Source organism: Galendromus occidentalis, unplaced genomic scaffold (assembly GCF_000255335.2).
Source record: "Galendromus occidentalis unplaced genomic scaffold, Mocc_1.1 scf7180000077366, whole genome shotgun sequence".
Classification (NCBI taxonomy): domain Eukaryota; kingdom Metazoa; phylum Arthropoda; class Arachnida; order Mesostigmata; family Phytoseiidae; genus Galendromus; species Galendromus occidentalis.
This window is the reverse complement of record NW_003805354.1, coordinates 337,525-357,779: the sequence shown is the minus strand read 5'-3', so window position 1 is coordinate 357,779 and position 20,255 is coordinate 337,525. Positions and strand designations below refer to the sequence as shown.

The following is a 20,255-nucleotide window of genomic DNA, read 5'->3' as shown; positions in this document are numbered from 1 at the left end:
AATTATCCCGGTCGCTACCATCCAGAAGAAAGATGTCGCAACAAGTACAAATCTTCGAACAGAGGACGAATCAACGTGAATGAATCCTCTGATTTCGATAATGCGCAGGCGTTGAATTTGGAAAACGATCAAAAAACTAGATTGCCCGGAGAAATTCATTCCATTGATAAAATTGAACGTCTTTGTTGACGACAGAATGGAGGTTAGAGCAGTATACGATAGCGGGTCCAATGCGACCCTGATAAACCATAAATTGGTGGATCTATTAAAGTCCAAATTAATAAATCAGGAATACTCCTTCAAAACAATCAGCGGAATGAATTTCACGAGAAGCCGGGCCAAACTGCGAATGAAAATCAATGCTGTGGCTCAAGAAATAGATGCGTATGTAGTACGGAATGATAACTTCTCGTATGATATTCTACTCGGGTTGGATGCCATAAAAAATTCCGACTTCTGCAAAACGAAAATTTGCATATCTTGCAAAAAGTTGGAGAAGGCAAATTCGAGCGTGTCGACACTGCAAACGAATCAAAAGGAGAAGTTGTAGGACATCTCAACAAAAATATGCTTCAAACCACCGAGAAGACGCAGAAAACGGAGGACCAGGAAAAACTCCACTCCACTGCAGCAAAACTACATCATTTACCTTCTCAACACCGCGCTAAAGTTCACGACATAATTGAGACATGCCATGAAGTCTTTGCGAAAGACAAATTCGATATTGGTGTGACGAAGCAATACGAGGCTCGAATCAAGCTACAGGAGGATCGATATATCTCGAAAAAACCTTATCGATGCTCGATGCCAGATCAAGCGGAGATAAATTCACAAATATCTCAACTACTTGAGCGAGGTTTGATCGAAGAATCCAGTTCTCCTTTTGCAGCCCCCGTCACACTGGCTTTCAAGAAAGAAGACAATAGACGTAGCCGTTTGTGCATCGACTTCAGGGAGCTGAACAAAATCGTGGTCCCGGAATCCCAACCGTTCCCCAGGATCGACGACATAATAGTCAAAGCAGGTAGCTGTCAATGGTTCAGCACATTGGACATAAACTCCGCGTTCTGGTCCATACCAATACGTTCGAAAGACAAGAAGAAAACAGCGTTCGTGACTCAAAGCGGTCACTTCCAATGGACCCGACTACCGTTTGGACTGAAAATATCGCCGGCCATATTCCAGAGGATTCTGTCAAACCTAATACGAAAAAACAACCTGGAGCACTGTTGCATCAATTACATTGATGATATACTAGTGTTTTCCAAGAGTTTCGACGAGCACGTGCAGCACATGGAGACGGTAATGAAAACCATTCAAGAAAGCGGTTTCAAGCTGAAACTCGCCAAATGTGACTTCGCCAAGAACTCAGTGAACTACTTGGGACATATCATCGAGAACAATGGTGTTAGGCCAGCCACTGACAATCTAAAAGCGATCCGGAACTTCGAAAGACCTAAGACGAAGAAAAATGTGAGGCAACTCTTAGGGAAGATAAATTTCTATTATAAATACATAGAAAACGCCCGCGAACAATTAGAACCACTCCATAATCTATTGAGAAAAGGAGTGGAATTCGAGTGGACAGACAAATGCGAGAAAGCTTTCATCGATATCAAAAACCACCTGTGTACGAGTCCCGTATTGAGTATTTATGACCCGAACAAACCAGTGTTCATCTACACGGACGCTAGTGGCGAAGGAGTAGGAGCAATCTTGAAACAACCACAGGAAAATAATGTCCTACATCCAGTCGCTTACTTCTCGAAGCGTCTCAGCCCAGCCGAGCGAAAGAAAAAGCGATTCATCTAGAGTGTTTGGCAATCAAACAAGCGATTATCTTCTGGCAATATTGGTTGATCGGCAGAAACTTCACAATAATAACGGACCACAAACCGCTGGAGACTCTGAGAGTTAAAGCGCGAACCGACGAATTCCTGGGTGATCTCGTATACTATCTCTCTCAGTATAATTTCACGATCAAATACGCAAGCGGCAAAGACAATGTGGAAGCGGACTCACTCTCCAGGAATCCGGTCCTGGAAAGTTTCGAGAACGAAGACGATGTTCTTAAGGTCGTCAATTTGATAAACTTGGAAGAAATCATTCACGATCAGAAAGCAAACTATCCAAATATCGAAAGAATGAAAAACGTCATATGGAGGGATGGTTTGAGTTTCAAGAAAATTCGGGAGAGGCAGCGATTGATCGTTTCTCAAAAATTCGGACTCTGGTTGATCCAAAAAGTTCATGACTTCTACGGTCACATCGGAAAACATCACCTAGCGGCCAGGATACGACCATTCTATTATTTCAAGTACATGGATTCTCTCTTAGAACGCTTTTGTAGAAATTGTGATGTGTGCATCAAGAACAAGACTCGGAACAGTAGACCTATGGGGAAACTATCCCAGTTAGGCCCAGCATCGAGACCCTTCCAAATAATGTCCATCGATACGGTCGGTGGATTCGCCGGAAACAGATCCCCGAAAAAGTACATGCACATACTAGTGGATCATTTCTCTCGTAAAGCCTTCGTCGCCACGACAAGTAATCAGACGACCAAACAATTCATCGATCTCATCGACAAAACTACACGCGATAAGAAAGTTTGCACAATTTTGATGGACCAGTACTCAGCCCTGAACTCTAAGGACCTAAAACAATATCTGAAGAAGCGAAATATTCAGCTCGTTTTCACCTCAGTGAATAATCCATCATCGAACGGTTTAAACGAAAGGTTGAATCAAACCTTGGTCAATAGAATAAGATGTAAAATCAACGAAAGTACGAATAGGCCTTGGTCACGAATAGCTGAAGAATGTGTTAAGGAATATAACTCGACCATTCATAGTGTCACGAGATTCGAACCAAATTATCTAATGGACGGGACAAGATCTAGCATCGTTCCAACAAATCTAGTGGAGGAAAGCAACTTAGAGAAGGATCGAGCAGAAGCTCTCCTCAACACTATGAGAAATTTCGAGAGAAACAAAGCCTATTTCGATAGAAACCGAGTGAATTGCCGCATAAAAGTTGGAGATTTCGTCTTCGTTGAGAATGGTAACAAACTCAATCGAAACAAACTAGATAATGTGAGAATAGGACCGTTCCGTGTGCTGAAACGAGTCTCCAACTCCATGTTTGAGATCGATTGTGGGAAGCGAAAAAAAGAAGCCAACATTTTCCACGCAAGCAAACTCATCCTGAAGGAGAACAAATCTGGATGATCCTATTCACTTCCTGGTTTAGATATCTCAGGAAGACGAGGGGGGGGGGGAGGATGTAATATCGTCCCTGCTCCCTGCCGATATTGAGAGAGGGCGCCTTTCGAAAACTGCCGCCACGTTTCTCTCCAGAGATAGGAGAATCTGGCTCTAGCCATTCTGCGTTCTCCAAGAGCGGGATTCACCACGTGAAAATCGATTCTCTGATTTAAGGTAAATGCTCTCATGCTTACGTATCATACCACCGATACTATCGTTGTTAAATCGTTTCAATCGACCCATTAAAATAAATCTCTGATTTAAGTGAGAATCGATCGTGTGATCCTTGAAAGAAGAAAAATATAAGAGTTTTTCGCTCGAATATTCGCACGTTGGAGGACGATGAAAAAAATAATAATTCGCTTACTCTGCGTTGATGCCTTCGTTACTCTGCAGCATCTTCTGAATAAGAAAGTTGGCACTGTCCGAGAGATTCCCATTGGCCCCCGTGGAATCCCCACTGACCCTGCAGTCCTCTTCCTTATTCCGAGCGGCCTGATCCCTCCGTTGGAGCACGCTTTGAGGGATCGATGCTCTCCTCTTTGGTTCATCGAAGTTGATCACAAACGCTTTGGCCTTCTCCTGTCCGTTAGTCTCCTCTGCGGGCTTGACATTGTTCACTTTCCTGGGAGGGAAATCCAAGTTGATGAAAAAACCCATCGGGACTCTGCAGGCTGTTGACTCGTCACCAGACGGAGCTAAACTGGGATAGTTTGGCTCGCGGAGCGCTGTCCCATCCGTCTCCCCGCGTTTGCCTTTTCTTTTACGCCAACACTGCTCGAAAGTCCTTCGATGACTAAGCGCCGGACCAAGTGGTGAAAACGCTTCGTGACGCACACACCCTCGCGGTCTGTTCCACTGAGCCATCCGATACATTGGAAAAAAATTCTGAACGGATTCTATTTGCGATTTTCACAACAGGTCACTCTCGCGAAGCTCGGAGGAGACAGGAGGAACCAGTCATACGATCTTTTGGTGCTCGGAAGCGAAGCTCGACGATAACGAAGATCTGAAATGTTGTTTGTCGCGATTTCTCCATCGATTTCGGATGTTTCGGGAATAATAATTGGTTGATCTCAGGCGAGAATGTGTCTGTCATGATCTGCTGATCTGCTACATCCGTGTAACGGGAAAGTTGGTCAAAAGTCGTGAGAGCTGCAACCCACGTGTAGCGCGCGTCATGCCGAATTCTGATTGTATTACGAAGACGGCCGCATGTCCAACGCTTTTTAACGATGAATCAGAATCTTTTAACGATTGATCTGTAAATCGATCCCTTTTGTTTGCGAGCGTTCACCGAATACTCACTGATTACTGTATCGCTGACCATTGTCAGTGATGCCGGCGGGTATCACCATCGCTACGGCAGGAGGTCGTCTTGTCGGAGTTCTGAGCCTGTTCGCACCAGCGTCCTGGCTATCCCACAAACTAGCGACCATCCGGTTGTCGATTTGAGGCTCACTGGGAGATCTGACCGGCGCACAATACGATGAGACCATGTTCTTCAATGGGAGGTCGCTCGGGGGAATGCACGTTCCTTCGGATCGGGGGGACGTTGGAGACTTCAACTGAGGAACAGAATTGTTCTTATAAAGCTCCTTTGACGCACGACCGTGAGTCACAGACACGTCCTCCAATGAGTCCATGCCCCTCATTGGACTCACGTTCTTGAAAGAGAAGAAACCGAGAATGAGACGGAAATCGAAGTCTCCTTCTCCCGATCGGAGCATTCCAATACTCGAAGCTGCTCGGATCAACTCACATTCATCTTGGCGTCGTTGAGAGAGTCATCGTCGTCCATTGGAGTAGTCGGCGTCGGCATATCATCACTGACCAATTGCATTTCATAAGTTTGTTTATGGTAGCCAAAACGAATCTGGTCTCCATGCTCGAGTTTCACGTATGATTGTTCCGGAATTCTCGTTCCATTGACGTAGGTGCCTGGAAAATGGAAATGAGCGTCCTCAGGTCCTTCTCCCATACTACCGAGCCTTGAAGATGAGAATGTCTTTCACCGATATTAATGATTGATTACGCGGCCCGCGACGACCAAGGTATTCCGCTCTAGCGCTCCTCTGGGATTTCGACATCAACTCACGTCAATGATTTCTACCGTACTCCCACGACAGCCATCTGAGGGCTTCCCGAGGATGCGGCTGATATGCTGTCATTAATCGGATAACTACCCCGTTTCACGTGATTTTTCGTCGGTCCGATTAAGTTTTCTTGAAAATTTTCTCTCCCGAATGCAATCACCGAATCAGACGTGTATTGAACGTGGAGGCTGCCCGTCGACCGCACACGTCACCGGCTATGGCCCGGTCCGGGATGATTCTGTTCGAATCCGGTTCCTGAACCGTGAATCCGACAGAAATAATTCACTAATGGTGTCACATCGGCTTCGCTTGGGGTCAGCAGCACCGCATCTTCTCATTCCGTATTCATCCGACCAAGAAACGTCAAAAAAAACCGCCTGCATTTCATCGTAGAGTATTCAGCAACGTGACCACTCATCAGGGGCCGCGTCGGTCCTGTCCATCGACTCGACCTCCGATCAGACATGGCTGCGGTCACAGAAGTTGCCGCCAGCTATTATGGACACATGAGTCAGCAGTTACCCGCCTGGAGACAGCTCCACCGTTACATCGGCTGCAGTATGGAGCCGTTCGAGTTTGGGGATCGGAATAATGTCTTTCCTCTCGAAAATTTTCGGAGCGAATTCGAGCAGGAAAATTAACGCTTCCAGACGGTGCAAAGCGCTTGCACAGATGTCAGGTGCTATTGGGCGAATCATTCACAGCTGAGTTCCTCACGAGATTCAGGTCGAAGAGAATGATGCCTCACAGGGGTTACGGCTCCGGATATTTCTAAATATGGGCCCTACGGGAGACAGCGCAGCAGCTTAAATTTGAGTGGTTTATCATTACAAGGGATTGCGTGGGCTGTGAGTAGTGCGTATTGGATGCATCAACGTGCCGGTAATCCGTGCCAGAATAACGTTACGAAACTGGCGTTGATTTCATGGTTCTATCTCCGACGCAGCACAAATGCACCGTTTGTTTCCATCTCGTTGGAAGTTGTTCCGGAGATGCTCTGCTCTTTGGTTTTCATCCAGCTCGTTCATTCTGGGCCTCTTTACTGTATCCCTGTCGGAAGAAAATTCAACCGTCGCTTGCTCTAGCTTGCGTCGACCGCCGGAAGACAAGCTCCTCAGACAGCCGAGAGCTCCAATTCATTGAATTGCCATCATCAAAGGACTGAGAGTGAGAGATTGTCGATCGGGGTTCAGGGAGCGTCAATCGGCTGGTTTCCGCAACATTACCCTTTACGATTGGAACTTCAACCGTGTCTCCGGTACTGGTTGGCTTCCACCTCAACAACATTACCCTCTATGATTGGAAATTCAACCGAGTCCCGGACACGCTTCCCGACACTGGTTGGCTCCCATTTCAACCAGGTAGAAAATGGCATCAGATTCGATACGTCGAATCGACGAGATCATCAAAATGTTCCTGGATCTGTCGATATTCACCGATGGGACTCGACCGGAAGCTGATCAAGAAGAGCGAGCTCCGTCCGAGCGTTCGGGATGTGGTGCGACGTTGTCATCGCCATCGTAAGGAAGCGGACCTGAGCTCTTCAACAATGCGTGGTGGGAATCATTCAATAGAGAACAATCCCAGTCGGATATAATATCCTGCCGAATTCCTCTTTGTGATTAGGCGCAGCGTCACGTAGCTCCGTAGAAAGAGGATTGCGTGCCCGACTCCGAGGAATTGATATTCAGAGACCCAGAATTGATATCCAACCAGACTAAATGATCACTCCAGACTCACTGCCAATGCAATTTTCGGCATCGTACGGCCCGGCCGCGCCCTCCATGGCCCCGCATTTTTCGAGACAGCTTTGCGTCGTTGGAGAGCGAACCGTTTTCGGAAGTCACTCTCGTCGAATCTCAAATCATTCCGGTGAAATCGCTCTGATCAGCCTCCTCGTATCCTGCTGATTCCCCATTTCACTTTCTCTTTGCTACTTTTGATTTCGGACGCGGATAAACCCACGCATATTCACCCACCGATTTTGTTGTCGCGAAACCGTTCCTCTCCCGTTCTTTCGGGCGCCTCAGTATGCCCAACGTCCAGAGAAGCGGAATCAAAGTCGCGGTCAAACGCTACCCGGAAGACCCGTGTGCCAGAAAGTTGGATATAGCTCAGTCAGTCATCTTCCGAACACCAGCACAATGCATTCCTATTAAGAGCGTTGGTGCAGGTTGGGAGCGCTTACGTATGCATCACCTCAGCTATCGGTGGGGCCCGGAATTCGGGATCGAGCCAAGCCCGAAACACGGCCTCGAACGATTCCGGAATCGTATATTCCAGCTTTTGGCAACTGAAAATGCGGTATTTCGTCCACCGGGAACGCTTCATTGGCTCGGAAGGATTCACAAATCGATTTGTCATATTCGGATTGCACTTCTCAATTCGGACGACTTGATTTAGCCTGAATTTTTCGAGACCGGAAAATGCGGCGCGGGGCGGCGATTGGCTCCGACGGCACAGTCAACCAAAAGAGAAAATAAAGTGACGTCGCGATGCGACGCGGAGCGAAAGTCTTTTCAAGATAGCGCTCCAGGAATTCTCCTGATATTCGATTTTCTCCTCCCTCGCCCGAAATTAGAAATCACGTCAGAGGAGAGGTAGGGCGTTTCCCCGCGCGCAGTGGCGTTGAACGCGGTCGCCGCCGAAGTGCAGTCATGGCGCAGTGTCTGGAAGCGCTTTCGGACTTTTTACTCTTGTTAGGATGAGCGAAAAACAAATCCTCCGCATGAGTCCGAGCCGGCGCCGCGATTTCCGGTGAAGCAGCGTCGTCGGAAGGACTCGCTCTGCCTCGGTGTCCAAACAAGCAGTCAGTCAGTCAGTCGAGAAGCCAACCTGCCAGGAAGCGGGGCATTCTTCTAAGCGACCGTTGAAAAACAAAAGCATGTGTTCGTGAGAGAAGGAAAGCAGGAAAATTCCCAGATCTTCACGAGTTCATAACCTGGAGTGCAGCAAGGTGAAAAGGTGTCCCTCACCCAGCTGTTCTGGCCGTTATTTTTTGCTTCGGGCAATACTCGATGATCCGCAAGAATTATTGTCGGTGCGACTCATCCGTAGCCTCTTACCTTCGACCGAGACGATGCTCGCATGGCATGGATTCCACTACTTGGTCAAGCTCCGAGCCGCGAAGAGCCTCAAAAGGCTCTTTGATCACGTTCTGAGTTCCTCTCAGGCATGGAGCGCGAGTAGATGCTTCCCTACGCCATGATTGTCTCAGTCTCTTAAGCCAATTCCTCTGAGGGCACGCTCGTCCCTTTATGTCTCGATTCTTCCATAATTTATGTATGTCGAAGGAGCGAATCGGGAACCTTGTTCATTCATATCGCGCAAGCTCGATACTGAGTACTCCTCGAATGTCTGAACAGAGCGCTAGAAGTCGACGGCACCAAGGTGAATATTGGGGTCGCCCTCTTGAGAGTCTTGGATAAGCAACCATGTGTCAGCGCGAATAATTCCAAATGACCGCGGAGAATACTCAGAGGACTCGGAGGGCAACGGCCACGGGCTCGATCTTTCGAGAACGAGCTGAGTAACCATGAACGATGATTGTGGAGCAATATATTACGATGCTCTAGAATGGAACGACGACTCGACCCCAGTGATAAAAGGATGCTAGCAGATGTCCCACTATTTCGCAGCAGCGGTGACGGTCGCAAAGTCCTTCTCGCTGCCGCTGCTTCGGCAAAGTGATGCAACGACGTTCTGAATCTCTTGACAACAATGAAAACACAGAGGAATATAGAATCCCAGCAATCGAATTGCTTAATGAAGTCTATCGTTCGAGCGTCAGACCCCAATAGGTACCTCCAATATAATGGAGCCTAGGAACGATCGGTGGCGACGCCATGAAATATTATTCCGTACGGTACCGGCATCCGGAGGATCAAAGCGCTCACTCGTCGGAACTCGGAACATCAGGGGGAGCGTTCGGTCGCGAATGGAGCGGTGAATGGAAACGAATCCGAATTCCGGAGGAATGCCCGGAAATATTTACAGAGTCACCGCGCCGAGCATCTGTCACGAAGAATTGGACGGCCGGGAGTGAATCCATTTTTGGCTCCAAGATCGAAGTTGCCAAGGGCGCCGCTCTTCTCTTTCTGATGAAAACGGGACTACTTGGCGGCGAATCGAATATTTTATTGTTCTGGACCTAGTGATCCGCCTGCGAGGGTATCGTTGGTTGGCAGATTTTGTGCTGAATGCACTGAACTCCACTAATGTAAGAACTAAACTGATGCGCGTGAAATACATCTTTCGTCTCCTGCACTTGACTTGCGGTCCGGCACGAACCCACTAGCAGAGAACAAGGTTCGGAGACGATTCGATCGTGCCGGAGCAGATGAACGATCCGTAAAGCGGATTTGAACGTACCTTCGACGAGTGTTTACACTAAGGCCGCATCAACACCAGAATCAATGTCAGTTTGCTATCCCATGGTCAACACTCTGGTCCCGATCACCGCTGGAATAAGCGATTGAAATTGGCCGCGGCAGGCTGCAGAAACAGTCACCGGCTCCCGCGAGACGTTGTCAACTGTTGCCAGCGAACGAATAGACAGTCAGTTGGTAAGCGAGCAGGTAGGCTAGCCGTCAGACGGGCGGCTAGTGAGAAACGCAAGGTCCTCACTGAAAGAGCACTCACCGCTCTATGGCTTGCCTCGCTGACTATGGTCGAGCGGTAACTTCAAGCCGTAAGTTGAGCGGCCGCCGAAGATCCGACTACAACCAGCAGCGCCGACGGCAGTCAGGCGGTCGAGCTGAGTCATCGCCCGCCACCCGCAGCTCGCTGCACTTCTTCTCCTCCTCCAATACAACCCCAACGGAGCCGCAAAAACGATTCCTCGTTACAAGTCATTGAGTTGTAGCGAAGTAAACATTTCTTTGTAGTGTCATTTCCATCACTTTTCTTAAGCCACAGCTGTCGATTATGCCCGGCTCGCTGGAAGTATCCGACGAGTTTTCAAATCGATTCCTTCAAGAACAAGTTACATGTGGCGGCGGTGCTCCCCAATAAGTTTAGTGGGTCACCGGTTCGCGTGCCGTCTCTGTCCGTCGGGAAGACAGCACCAGATCGGGTAAAGAGCACAATGAGAAACGCTCGCCAGAAATGAGAACTTACCGCTCAGTGTGTTGAGGTCCTTGATGTGGAACTGCTGATCTTGTTGATTAAAGTAGATAACGGCATGTCGTTTGTCCACAGTGGTCGAGTTCACCACGATATCGCATTCGGTCCGACCGACGAAAATCATCGAAGGCTGTAATCGTATTGGCTTCTCCTCGTAAGGGAGTTTGAGATTCCATTCACCCATTCTCCCCGACATCGCAGCTGTGATCACAATGCCGCCGACTTTCGCTGTCACACACAGATCACATTTGCGAATGGAGTTCCCGGTGCTGGGGGGGCATCAGAAAGGACGACTTCCACTGTCGGGGAATTCCGCGATCGTTCGGAGATCCGGATAGCTCACCCTCTCACTAGAGGAGCACCCTTATGACATCGTCGTGCACTCGATCGTCAGGGTGTCGATCAGATGTTCGTGCAGCAGCAGCAGGCAGGGTTCTCCTTCGTTTCTGCTGCGTTTGCCGTCTGCTGGGTTTGTCTTGTCGACGACCGACCGACGGTCCTTCCCAAAACAAACGCCCCTCTCCGGCTCCTTTCTCATCCGCGCGCGGAGCGAAGAGAGGAATGTTTCAAAACACTGCCGTCACCACCAGCAACTGCGCTGTTATCCAAGCGGCCGGTGCGGCCCACTCATTCTATACTTCCAGAATCGAGGCTCATATCACTGAACTTAGTCATCATTCATTATCATTAGCCATCATTCGGCCATTGTTTCCTCCTCATATCCTACGATTATTAAGGAGGAGTGAGAGCCGCTCCGGTTCGATATTACCGATGGTACTCTTCCGGAGGATTCGTTGGGCGAGGGAGAAGAAGGAAGGCGGAAAATTCCCGCCGACGGATTCTCGATTTTTCATTTTGAGGCAGCCTAATTCTACGGATACTGAAAATCCTCACATAAGGTTCGATTTTATTCAGCCTACGATGGGAGTGCCCTCATATCTTCATGTACAGAATTTACATAGGTGAAGGCTTGGGCTCAACCCCGAAGCCTGCTGCTACCGAAGTGCATTACAGTGGCACGCGTGTGAGCTCAATCATTCAGAATTCACTTCATCAGACCGAAAAAGAGGCTTCTGTTGAATGTATGCTATCCATGTACAAAGTCTGAACGTTTTGATCCATTTTCTGCGATTCTCGAGTGTCTGCTCTTCAGAAAGGATTCGTGGCAGCCGCGGTGCCTTCTCAATATCACAGCAAAAGAGCGACCCGATACTTTGGTTATACATAAAGAGACGGCTAATACACTAAGTAAGTCGAACTGAACTCGAGGGATAAATGTCACTCTGTCATCAAGCATGACATCTACTGCACTGGCTCGATGAGAAAAGGCGCGATTCCGATTGTGAGAGTCGTCCCGCTCATCTCCGCGAGCTCATACGGGGGACCACAAGAAACAGTTGCAAATAGATCTGATGACATAAAATAAGATTTAGGCTGACGCAGCGTCAGCGAAGGATGTCTCTTCTGGAGCAGAGAGAACGATGAGGTTCGTTCTCTTGATCCGCGGAAGAGATCATCGGCGATTGTTTCCACCCCGCGGCTCTCGTCGGCAAGGATATCGAAATTCGATTTGCTTTGCGCGATACTCGTGGCAGGTAGGATTCGCCTAAAGGTTCTCGACGAGGCTTCACAGTGAAATTCCTGGACGAGAAAAAAAAATAGCCTCCCGAAACGGACTCGTCAGTAGTCTGCAATCGACCAGCACGTTGAAGATCAAGACGATCTACTCGCTGCGGAAAAGTCTGTCCCTTTCGCTACCATCCACTCATGACTCCTAAGAGAACGAACTTCTCAGATCACAGTCCTTGACCACATATTTCATTCGTACAATCATAAACGATTTCGTAGCATATTCCACATCCCCTGCTCTCGGGGAAGATCACCCTGAATCTCCCCAACATAAGACACTATCTCTCTATCTCGAAAATCATATCGAAGAATAAGAACAAAGCGATGCTCTCTGTTTAACATGAAAAAAAAAAACTGAAACAAGAATCCAAAACAACGTCATCCTCACTAAGAAAACGAAGCATTTCCAACCGGAATATCACCTACTGGCGGACACCTGAAGTCACAGAATGAAGCGTACTATCACTTCTGCCCCCAGATTTGTCACTCGATCGATTCTTCCTCGTCTGCCCTTGCTCATTCATTCTGAATACCAAGCGATTGGAATACTTAGCAATGTTGTCAAGAACGTCTGTGGCTCGCAACAGGCATCACTGGCATTTTTCTCGATTCGCCTTACGGAGAAATCGATGCCATCTCTTCTCAGCATTCTTCCTCTGCATAGGAATAGGGTAGGAACCCTCTTGGAACGCGCGTGAGGTCCCGACTTCCATCAAGGCGCCTGATACGAGGACAGCAAGGCCGCGTCCACTGGCTCCAGACACGAGGGACAAGTCAATGATCTCTGCAGCCAATCATCGATACACTCCACATGATAACAGTGTAAGCACGGAAGGAAGCGGACTAGATCTCCGACATTCAGTTCGCCCATACATATCGGACATTCTTTGCCACCCTTCCCGTCGAATGGACCCTGCAAAGAGATGGATAAATCGAATTTAACGAGCGGCTCCAAAAGGACTCTGTCGAGGCAGCGGAACCGAAAGTCCCGGTGCCTGCACGAGCTTACGAATCTTATTCATTGAAAGGGATTCGTCACTAATTGTAAGACATTTCGAAGATCGGCAGAGCTCACCTTCGGCAAATGCCGGATGAAACCTTGTCGTTGGGCATGCTTGATCTCCTCTTCCACCTCTTGCGTGCTGCGGGGAGTACCCGCCATCGATGGCGTCCCCACCACCGCTGATGTATTAGAGGAGGCAGTGGTCGTGAGGAATTGGGGCATGTGAACAGCCTCTTGCTGGAAAGGTGGAAACCGCGCTTGATGAAAAGTACGGGAATGCCGAGTCAAACGCGGGAGGTACTCGTGCAGCTCACGAGATACACCAAACTCGAGAGAATCGAAATGTGGTACCGCGCTTGATCATCGAAACCTACATGAGTCAGCTGGTATGGTGGCGGTGGACCAAGAATGTCGCCAGGAGAACCGACGGAGTCTCTCTGCTCTCGCAGTAGGGACAAGCTGTCTCCGCTCATGGCTTTGAAGCAGTTACCCATCTCGGCCGCCCAATGAGCCCGAGTCGGAATGACTTGTTTGGCGGAGCGACTTGCCAGACGCCGACGATTCTATCACACTTCCGACTCTGGCCCTGGTATCAGTGCGATCCGACGTTGTGGATATCGGTCGATGATGCGGCCTTAGGTAAGTATATCCACTTCGGGAACCTGTAGCATGAAGAGATTTGGATTATTCGATGTCGGAGGTCGTCGTTGTTTCTTTTTTCGCCCGACCGGAGCTTAGGGGCCGCTGTCAAGAGCACAGCTTCGGCGCGTCAGTTGGTATAAGGCAGGAATCCGTCACCGAATGTTCGACTATGAGCTCCATCTGCTGCTGAGTTGATCCAAAGCGCGTTGACCACAAATGACTTGCTACGTCGCCGACGCCTACGTTCGTATGTATAAGTTGACGCGCAGCGGCATTATCAGAGGAGCTCGAACGACCAGGCTTAGTAGTAGACGCGAATGGGAACACACGACGCGACGCAGCAGAGAGGGGACGAATTCTAGATGACGCCTTCCGGATGGTCTCGAGTTGACGGTATCTGAGCATCTCGGGTGGAATCGGAGCTCAGATGTAGGGAATGGGCCAGTTTCTCCAAAACATTTAGAGGAACATCCTCTCCGCTATTCTCCCTCAATTAACGAGATGGGTATCAGATAGAACCGAAGCGAAGACCACGTAGACACATCCTAACTGTTGTCCTGTTCCGGATTATGAAAGCTCAATCGATGAGCTAGGGCAAATTCGGGAGCAGTGATTCCCTGGCTTAGCGTTACCTGGTCTCAGTCAGCTAAACAGGACGGTGGCTTGCTCAGTTTTCATCGCAAGTGACTCGAACATTGATCTCACGGATGCGGCCCTCATATGGATTTAGGCTTTCGAAGGCAATACCTGTCGCGACGCCGTAAATAGAAAACAATCGCCACAGGGAAAGTCTCGATCCAGCTCCTCGGAAGTCTTCTGGGATCTCGGGGGACTTCCGTAAGCTTTAACTTTTGCGAAAAGTCAGACGGAAAACGAATCCTCGACGAAGACCACGGGAGCTACTCTGTATGCTAGCGGTCTTCAATCACATTAGCTGATCTCGCGTCCGATCTGAAGTTCACCTGACTCATTCATCGGAGCTGATCGAGCTAGACCGGCCGGCGCAGTGAACCGAGATGCCGCTATGTATAAGCATCAACCCCGTATCGTATAGGAGCTCCACACATGATTACGCTCAGGAGTCACTTCCGATGCCGTTCGAATCAATCGAAAACAGGAGTATACTCAAATGCGATTCCACGCTTTGAACTGAAATGGCTATTCCGAGGAAAATATCCGAGAACGATTTCGACTCAATTCCAGTGGTGGTGAGCATAGCGAGCTGCGATACGAGAATTAAAAGTCCAGACTTAGTCATGCTCACGGTGATCGAACTTTCGGACCTAGGAGCCTCGAGAGCGCGCTGGAGTCCCTCGATTAGAGAGTGCCGAATTGACACGCGCGATGAGAGGCAGTTCCCGTGGGTCAATGATTGTTGTGTGAATCCTCGAATGAAAACATCAGCTCGTTCTGTTCTTCACATGTACATATTCCTGATTGTCCACGATTCTGCTCTGATTTCACCCAGCTGCCTCCTATCTCGCAATTACCTTGGGAGGGCCCCGAAATCGTTCGGCCGCTCAAGCGAATAGAGCATGGATCTACTGGAAAGTACTGGCTGTACTACTCCGGAGTTCTACTCATAATCCGCAGTATAGGCACAGTGAGCTTCTGATGGTGGAAATCTCCATTACTGACAGAGTCCGAGCGCACAAATCCAGAGCTAAGACGAGTCAGGCCGAACCGGGTGGTCCAATGAAGAACACACGGCACACAAGGCCGATGGTTACTTTGGAGCAACGCAAACAACGCTGCTGCAACAGTAAGAACAGCGGTGGGGCAGCTCTACGGGCTGCAGCATCATAGCCTTGTCCGACACAGCCCCGTCGTCGGACGGCGCGACGACGATGACAACTGCATGTAGGCGACGACCGAATGCAGATGTCGCGTCAGGAGATTGCGTGAAAAATTGGAGTAGCTCTCTACGCCAACAGTAGGAGACAACGCGATGCAAGCAGGCAATCAAGGACAAGGCCAGCATTCGAGGCATAATCATCCTTATGCGGTTCGACTTACAGCGAGAATTTGAGCGCTCGAAGACACCGGGTCTCCGGCAACCACTGTCGCCTTCGCGGTCGACGAATTCCGAAAATCACTCAGAGACTCGGCGCCTCGGAGCTCGAGTGACGAACAGAGCCAAGTCTCTTCAAACTCCGTCTTCTTTTTTTCGCTTCCAGCTGACGACCAACAGCAGAATGACCCGTGGGAGAGGGGAATGACTCGGCGGGAGAATTCAAATTCCCTCCCCGGAGGCCGATCTACCGTTGACGGAAACAGAGATTGCCTCATGAGATCTGTCGACGCGAGCACTCACAGAAGGATCAGTCTTTTCGATCTACCGACGCGATTTGAATGAGCTCCAAACCTGGATGCCAGCTCGGCGTGAAAACCGAAGAGAAGCGAGGAATCTCTGGGAAGATCCAGACCATGCCGGACGGGAGGCCTTTCGCGAAGAGTTCCGCGTTCTCCCCCGCTTGTTCATATTCCCATGACTAGAATCTGGCTCGAGTGATAAGATCCTCGACTCGGTCTACGCTTGGGCAGAGCATGAATGCCTGCGGGAATTTTTGAGTTTCGCGCCAGAGCAGAAATGGGAAAGAGAAGGTTTGAATTTTCGCTCGCTCCCGACAACGTCGATAACGAACACAGACTGAGGTACCGTAGGCGCGAAGAGTTTCGTGACGAACATTCCGTCGAGTTCTGGTTGTGTTGATAAGCAAGGAACCCTGGCGAGTGCTCTGCGTGAATTGTGCGCTCAGAAAGCGAGCCATGTCATCTCTACGGCCGTCGAAACTCAGTGGCAGCAGACTGCCCACCGTTGCAAAGGTGAATCTACCCGATGCATATCTATGACGGAAGTGTTGGCAGAATCGAATGCATGAAAACTGAGCGGGAGGAGGCGCACTCCAGGCTCTGACCGATTCAGTTTTACGTGGAGATAATTGAGAAGTATCTCAAACACGATCTGAACGGAATTGATGTCGTGGGAAGTTTCCGCGGGGAATCGTTCCTCAAAGACCCAGTCAAAATATACGGGGCCCGCCGTTCGTCAGTAGAGGGATATGACCGGAGAGCTCAGCGAGATTCCCCAACTCTGCTTTGAGACACCTTCCGAGGATCATCATGATTTGGGGATCTGTGTCCACACGGATGTGATGTTCCGGGACTCTCCGGAGAAATTCCTCTGATGGTAGACCGTTAAAATATCTCCTCAGGGAGCCCAGGGGATCATCAGTGTCAGGACACTACTATCAGCTCCAATATCCCGAACTGGGGAGGAGTCTCGCTGATTATCTTGATTGAAAAGGCGCGTAAATAGGGTACTTGGTAGTCTTCATCATGCTAATACGAAGTTAATTCCAGAGCGGCTTGGCAAGCGCCAGCGGGTTGAAACGACCCCTGAGCCAACCGAACCTCAATGACGGTGAGTTCATCCCTGATACTCCACGCCGACACTGCTTGGGGGAGGATTGAGGAAAATGAAATCCTCATCGTTTCCCAAGCCTGACTTCTCTGAGTAACGTAGCGCACTCATATGAAAGGCTTTCTTCCCTGTAGAAACAAAGAAGGCGCGGCCGGAAGCCAAAGGAGAGCTCGAGAAACCGAGAGCTCCGGTTCGGGGTGCGTCCGCTCCGGCAGTGCGTACCGGTCTGGCCCAAAGAGCGGCGAGGGCTGCTGTAAATGCATCGAATGCCGCGGGAAATACAACCGGCTCGACCTTGTCGAGGAGCTCCAGCAACCTCAGCAAGAGGGGCAATGCGAGCACCATCGGCCGATCTAATAGCGTCAGCGGGCGTGCAGGTTTGGCGGGTCGGAATCCTGTGAATAAAGGTACGAAACGTTCAAGTATTGCTCGTGGACTCGATTTCCAGAAGATAGGATTTCAAAAGTGAAGAGTCTGAAACCGTATGCAGGCTAAGAAGTATCGCTCCTCAGGGCCGACATGGAGTCAGAAAGAGATCTGCGAGAAGCTAGCGAACCTCGAGAAACAGATGGCAGAGAATACTCAGGTTAGTCGAGGAGGTGATGCATCTTCCCGCCGCAGATTTGCCAGCGGAATCGAGAGGGGAAGCATCGGTGGTCTCTACGGCTAAATGTAGAAAATCTCATCCGGCAGATTCTAAACACTCCTTTGAAAAATCGGCGGTCTGCATTATCGTTTCCGGTTAGTTGTCTCTCGGTGACAAAAAAAACAGCCGACTTGAGAGCGGAAGCTAGCAATTCTCGAGAGATTGCCTGGTACCCTTCTGAACTCCCCATGTCAATGCGTCTGTTCGCTCGTTTGACGTCCTAGAATCTGCACGATGGTTTTTCTTGCGTCGCTTCCTGTGATGAGCATCCCTGATCAGACCATCCCCTGACGGAGTATCTGACAAACATCGTCCTCTCTCCCCAGGCTGCCAAGGAGCAGAATGAGCAGCTGGTTTCGGAGAAGGAGGCTCTCACAGTTGAATCCACGAGGTACAAAGAAGAAATTCAAGACAAGATCGAAGAAGTTGGGTAAGATGAGGCTCCAGATATCATACCCTCTCTCCTCTATCTTAATTTTCTTTATCTAGGTAGCACCTAGATACGGAGCTATGTACCAGCTGCAAAGGTGCCCGGCAGGTATTCGTAGCTCCCAGATGTGTCGAATGTATCGATCTCATGCAAAGCAACTCTCGAGCAGGGTTCTTAAACGCGAGAAGATGGACCTCACTTCGAGACTCGAAGATTGTCAAGAAGAGCTCAGCCGGCTGAAGACCCGCTTAGAGTCGAAAAGTCTCGAATTGGAAAGCCTGGAAAAGAGCTATCAGGCCCTAAACGCCGAGCATCGTTCCTACAAACGCGACATGGACCTCAAGGAAGCCGATAATAAACGTCTCACGAGCTTGTTGGATCAAGAGAAAGCTGAAACGAGGAGATTGAGTTCAGAGCTCGCGGAAGCGATTCGAGAAAAAGAAGCGGCGAGAGCCCGAATGCGAGAGAACGAGACCCGTCTCAGGTACATACACAACCAGATGCTCGAACTTAAGGGCAACATTCGCGTTTTCGCTCGGATCCGACCCGTCACCGAAGAAGAGGGCGAAAGCGCAGTCGCAACAGCCCCCGAGGAGACTCTTACCGTGGCCAAACCGAACCCGAAAACCGGGGGAAGCCGATCGCGGTTCCATTCCAATTCGACCGCGTTTTAGGCGCGGATGTTCCTCAATGTGACGTTTTCGAGGAAGTTGAGCAACTGATTGTATCGGCGTTGGACGGATATAATATTTGCATATTCGCCTACGGACAGACCGGTTCCGGTAAAACATATACGATGGAAGGGCCCCCGAGTCTCGAGTTCGAAGACGAAAGCCAAGAAGTTCATCTGGGAATCATCCCCCGAGCCATCCGGAGAGTCTTCCAACTCACCGAAGAGCGCAAGGAGAACGGCTGGGAATACACTCTTGGGGCGTCGTTCATCGAAATCTATAATGAAACCATCCAAGACCTTCTCGACAAGAACAAGAAAGAGTGCAATATCAGGGTGACCTCAGATCCGAAGCGAGGAGAAGTGGTGTTCGTGGAGAACATGCTCTCCGTTCCTGTCACCTCGGTTCGTCAGATAGCGCATCTGATGGAGAAAGCGCGGAAACATCGCAGTGTCGCTGCAACGAAATGCAATGAGCGATCTTCGCGTTCGCATTGCGTCTTCCAACTTCACATAACGGCGAGGAACTCCATCAATGAGGTTAATCGGGAAAGTGTCCTCAATCTCGTCGATCTTGCCGGCTCCGAACGCGTCAAGGATTCGGGGGCGGAGGGGGCGCGGTTCACGGAAACGAAAAACATAAATTCGTCCCTGACTCAGCTCTCTACGGTCATGATGAACCTCGGCAATAAGGTGAGGATATTTCCGCGTGCCAAGAGGCTCAGAGGAATTCCACGAGGATAGATGAGGGAAGTCTCCGAAAAAAATATTGCGTAAGAAATTGAGACTCCTCGGGCCTGATTCTCGGAGCGGCTTTCTTTGGCTCTAAGCTGTCTACGTTCTTTGTTTCCAGGCCGCACACGTGCCCTATCGGAACTCGAAGCTCACGCATTTATTATCGACGTCTCTTGGTGGCAACTCGAAGACTCTCATGATTGTGAACGTATCTCCCGCTGCTGTTCACGTGAACGAGACTATCAATTCGCTGAAATTCGCACAGAAGGTGAATGAAGTACACATCGGGCCTGCTTCGAAGAACAACAAGTAGGATGAGATTCGAGCGTGTCCCGCTCGGGAAATAGATTATTGGTTTTGCCGTTTGGTTCGGCTGATCGGATGATAGACATGACGGGAGACCGACGATCGCTGGAAGAACTTCATGTAACATTTATGGAGAGCTGGAATCCCGAGGTCGTCTCTCATAGTCTACAGGGGAGGGGAAGCCGATTCGCCGTTAAAAAAAAGACAATCGACTGATCTATTCGGAAGCTTGGGGAATTTCGCATCCGAATTGTCAGGAAAAAGAGTGGTCTGTATCACTCGCC

General features: G+C 49.6%; 3 protein-coding genes across 3 annotated transcripts; 1 reads left to right on the top strand and 2 right to left on the bottom strand.

Moving 5' to 3' along the window:
- Positions 1–3,629: 3,629 nt before the first annotated feature.
- Positions 3,630–10,922, bottom strand: LOC100900167 (forkhead-associated domain-containing protein 1). Its single transcript, XM_003742322.2, has 5 exons — positions 10,481–10,922; positions 5,029–5,207; positions 4,931–4,933; positions 4,575–4,834; positions 3,630–3,891 (listed from the first exon to the last, which is right to left on the bottom strand). Exons 1-5 carry the CDS (start codon positions 10,680–10,682, stop codon positions 3,630–3,632), a joined length of 906 nt encoding a protein of 301 aa, XP_003742370.1. The 5' UTR covers positions 10,683–10,922.
- A 1,072-nt stretch (positions 10,923–11,994) lies between these two features.
- Positions 11,995–15,920, bottom strand: LOC100897442 (RING finger protein 11). Its single transcript, XM_003742304.2, has 4 exons — positions 15,777–15,920; positions 13,493–13,780; positions 13,191–13,355; positions 11,995–13,028 (listed from the first exon to the last, which is right to left on the bottom strand). The coding sequence occupies exons 2-4, from the start codon at positions 13,610–13,612 to the stop codon at positions 12,828–12,830; spliced, it is 486 nt and encodes a 161-aa protein (XP_003742352.1). The 5' UTR covers positions 13,613–13,780; positions 15,777–15,920; the 3' UTR covers positions 11,995–12,827.
- Positions 15,921–16,529: 609 nt separating this feature from the next.
- Positions 16,530–20,057, top strand: LOC100900024 (kinesin-like protein klpA). The gene is given in 8 exon segments (XM_003742321.3): positions 16,530–16,586; positions 17,124–17,184; positions 17,319–17,591; positions 17,697–17,770; positions 18,157–18,260; positions 18,430–18,893; positions 18,896–19,623; positions 19,784–20,057. Coding segments are annotated over 8 exon segments (1,956 nt in total). The 3' UTR covers positions 19,979–20,057.
- The last annotated feature ends 198 nt before the right edge of the window (positions 20,058–20,255 follow it).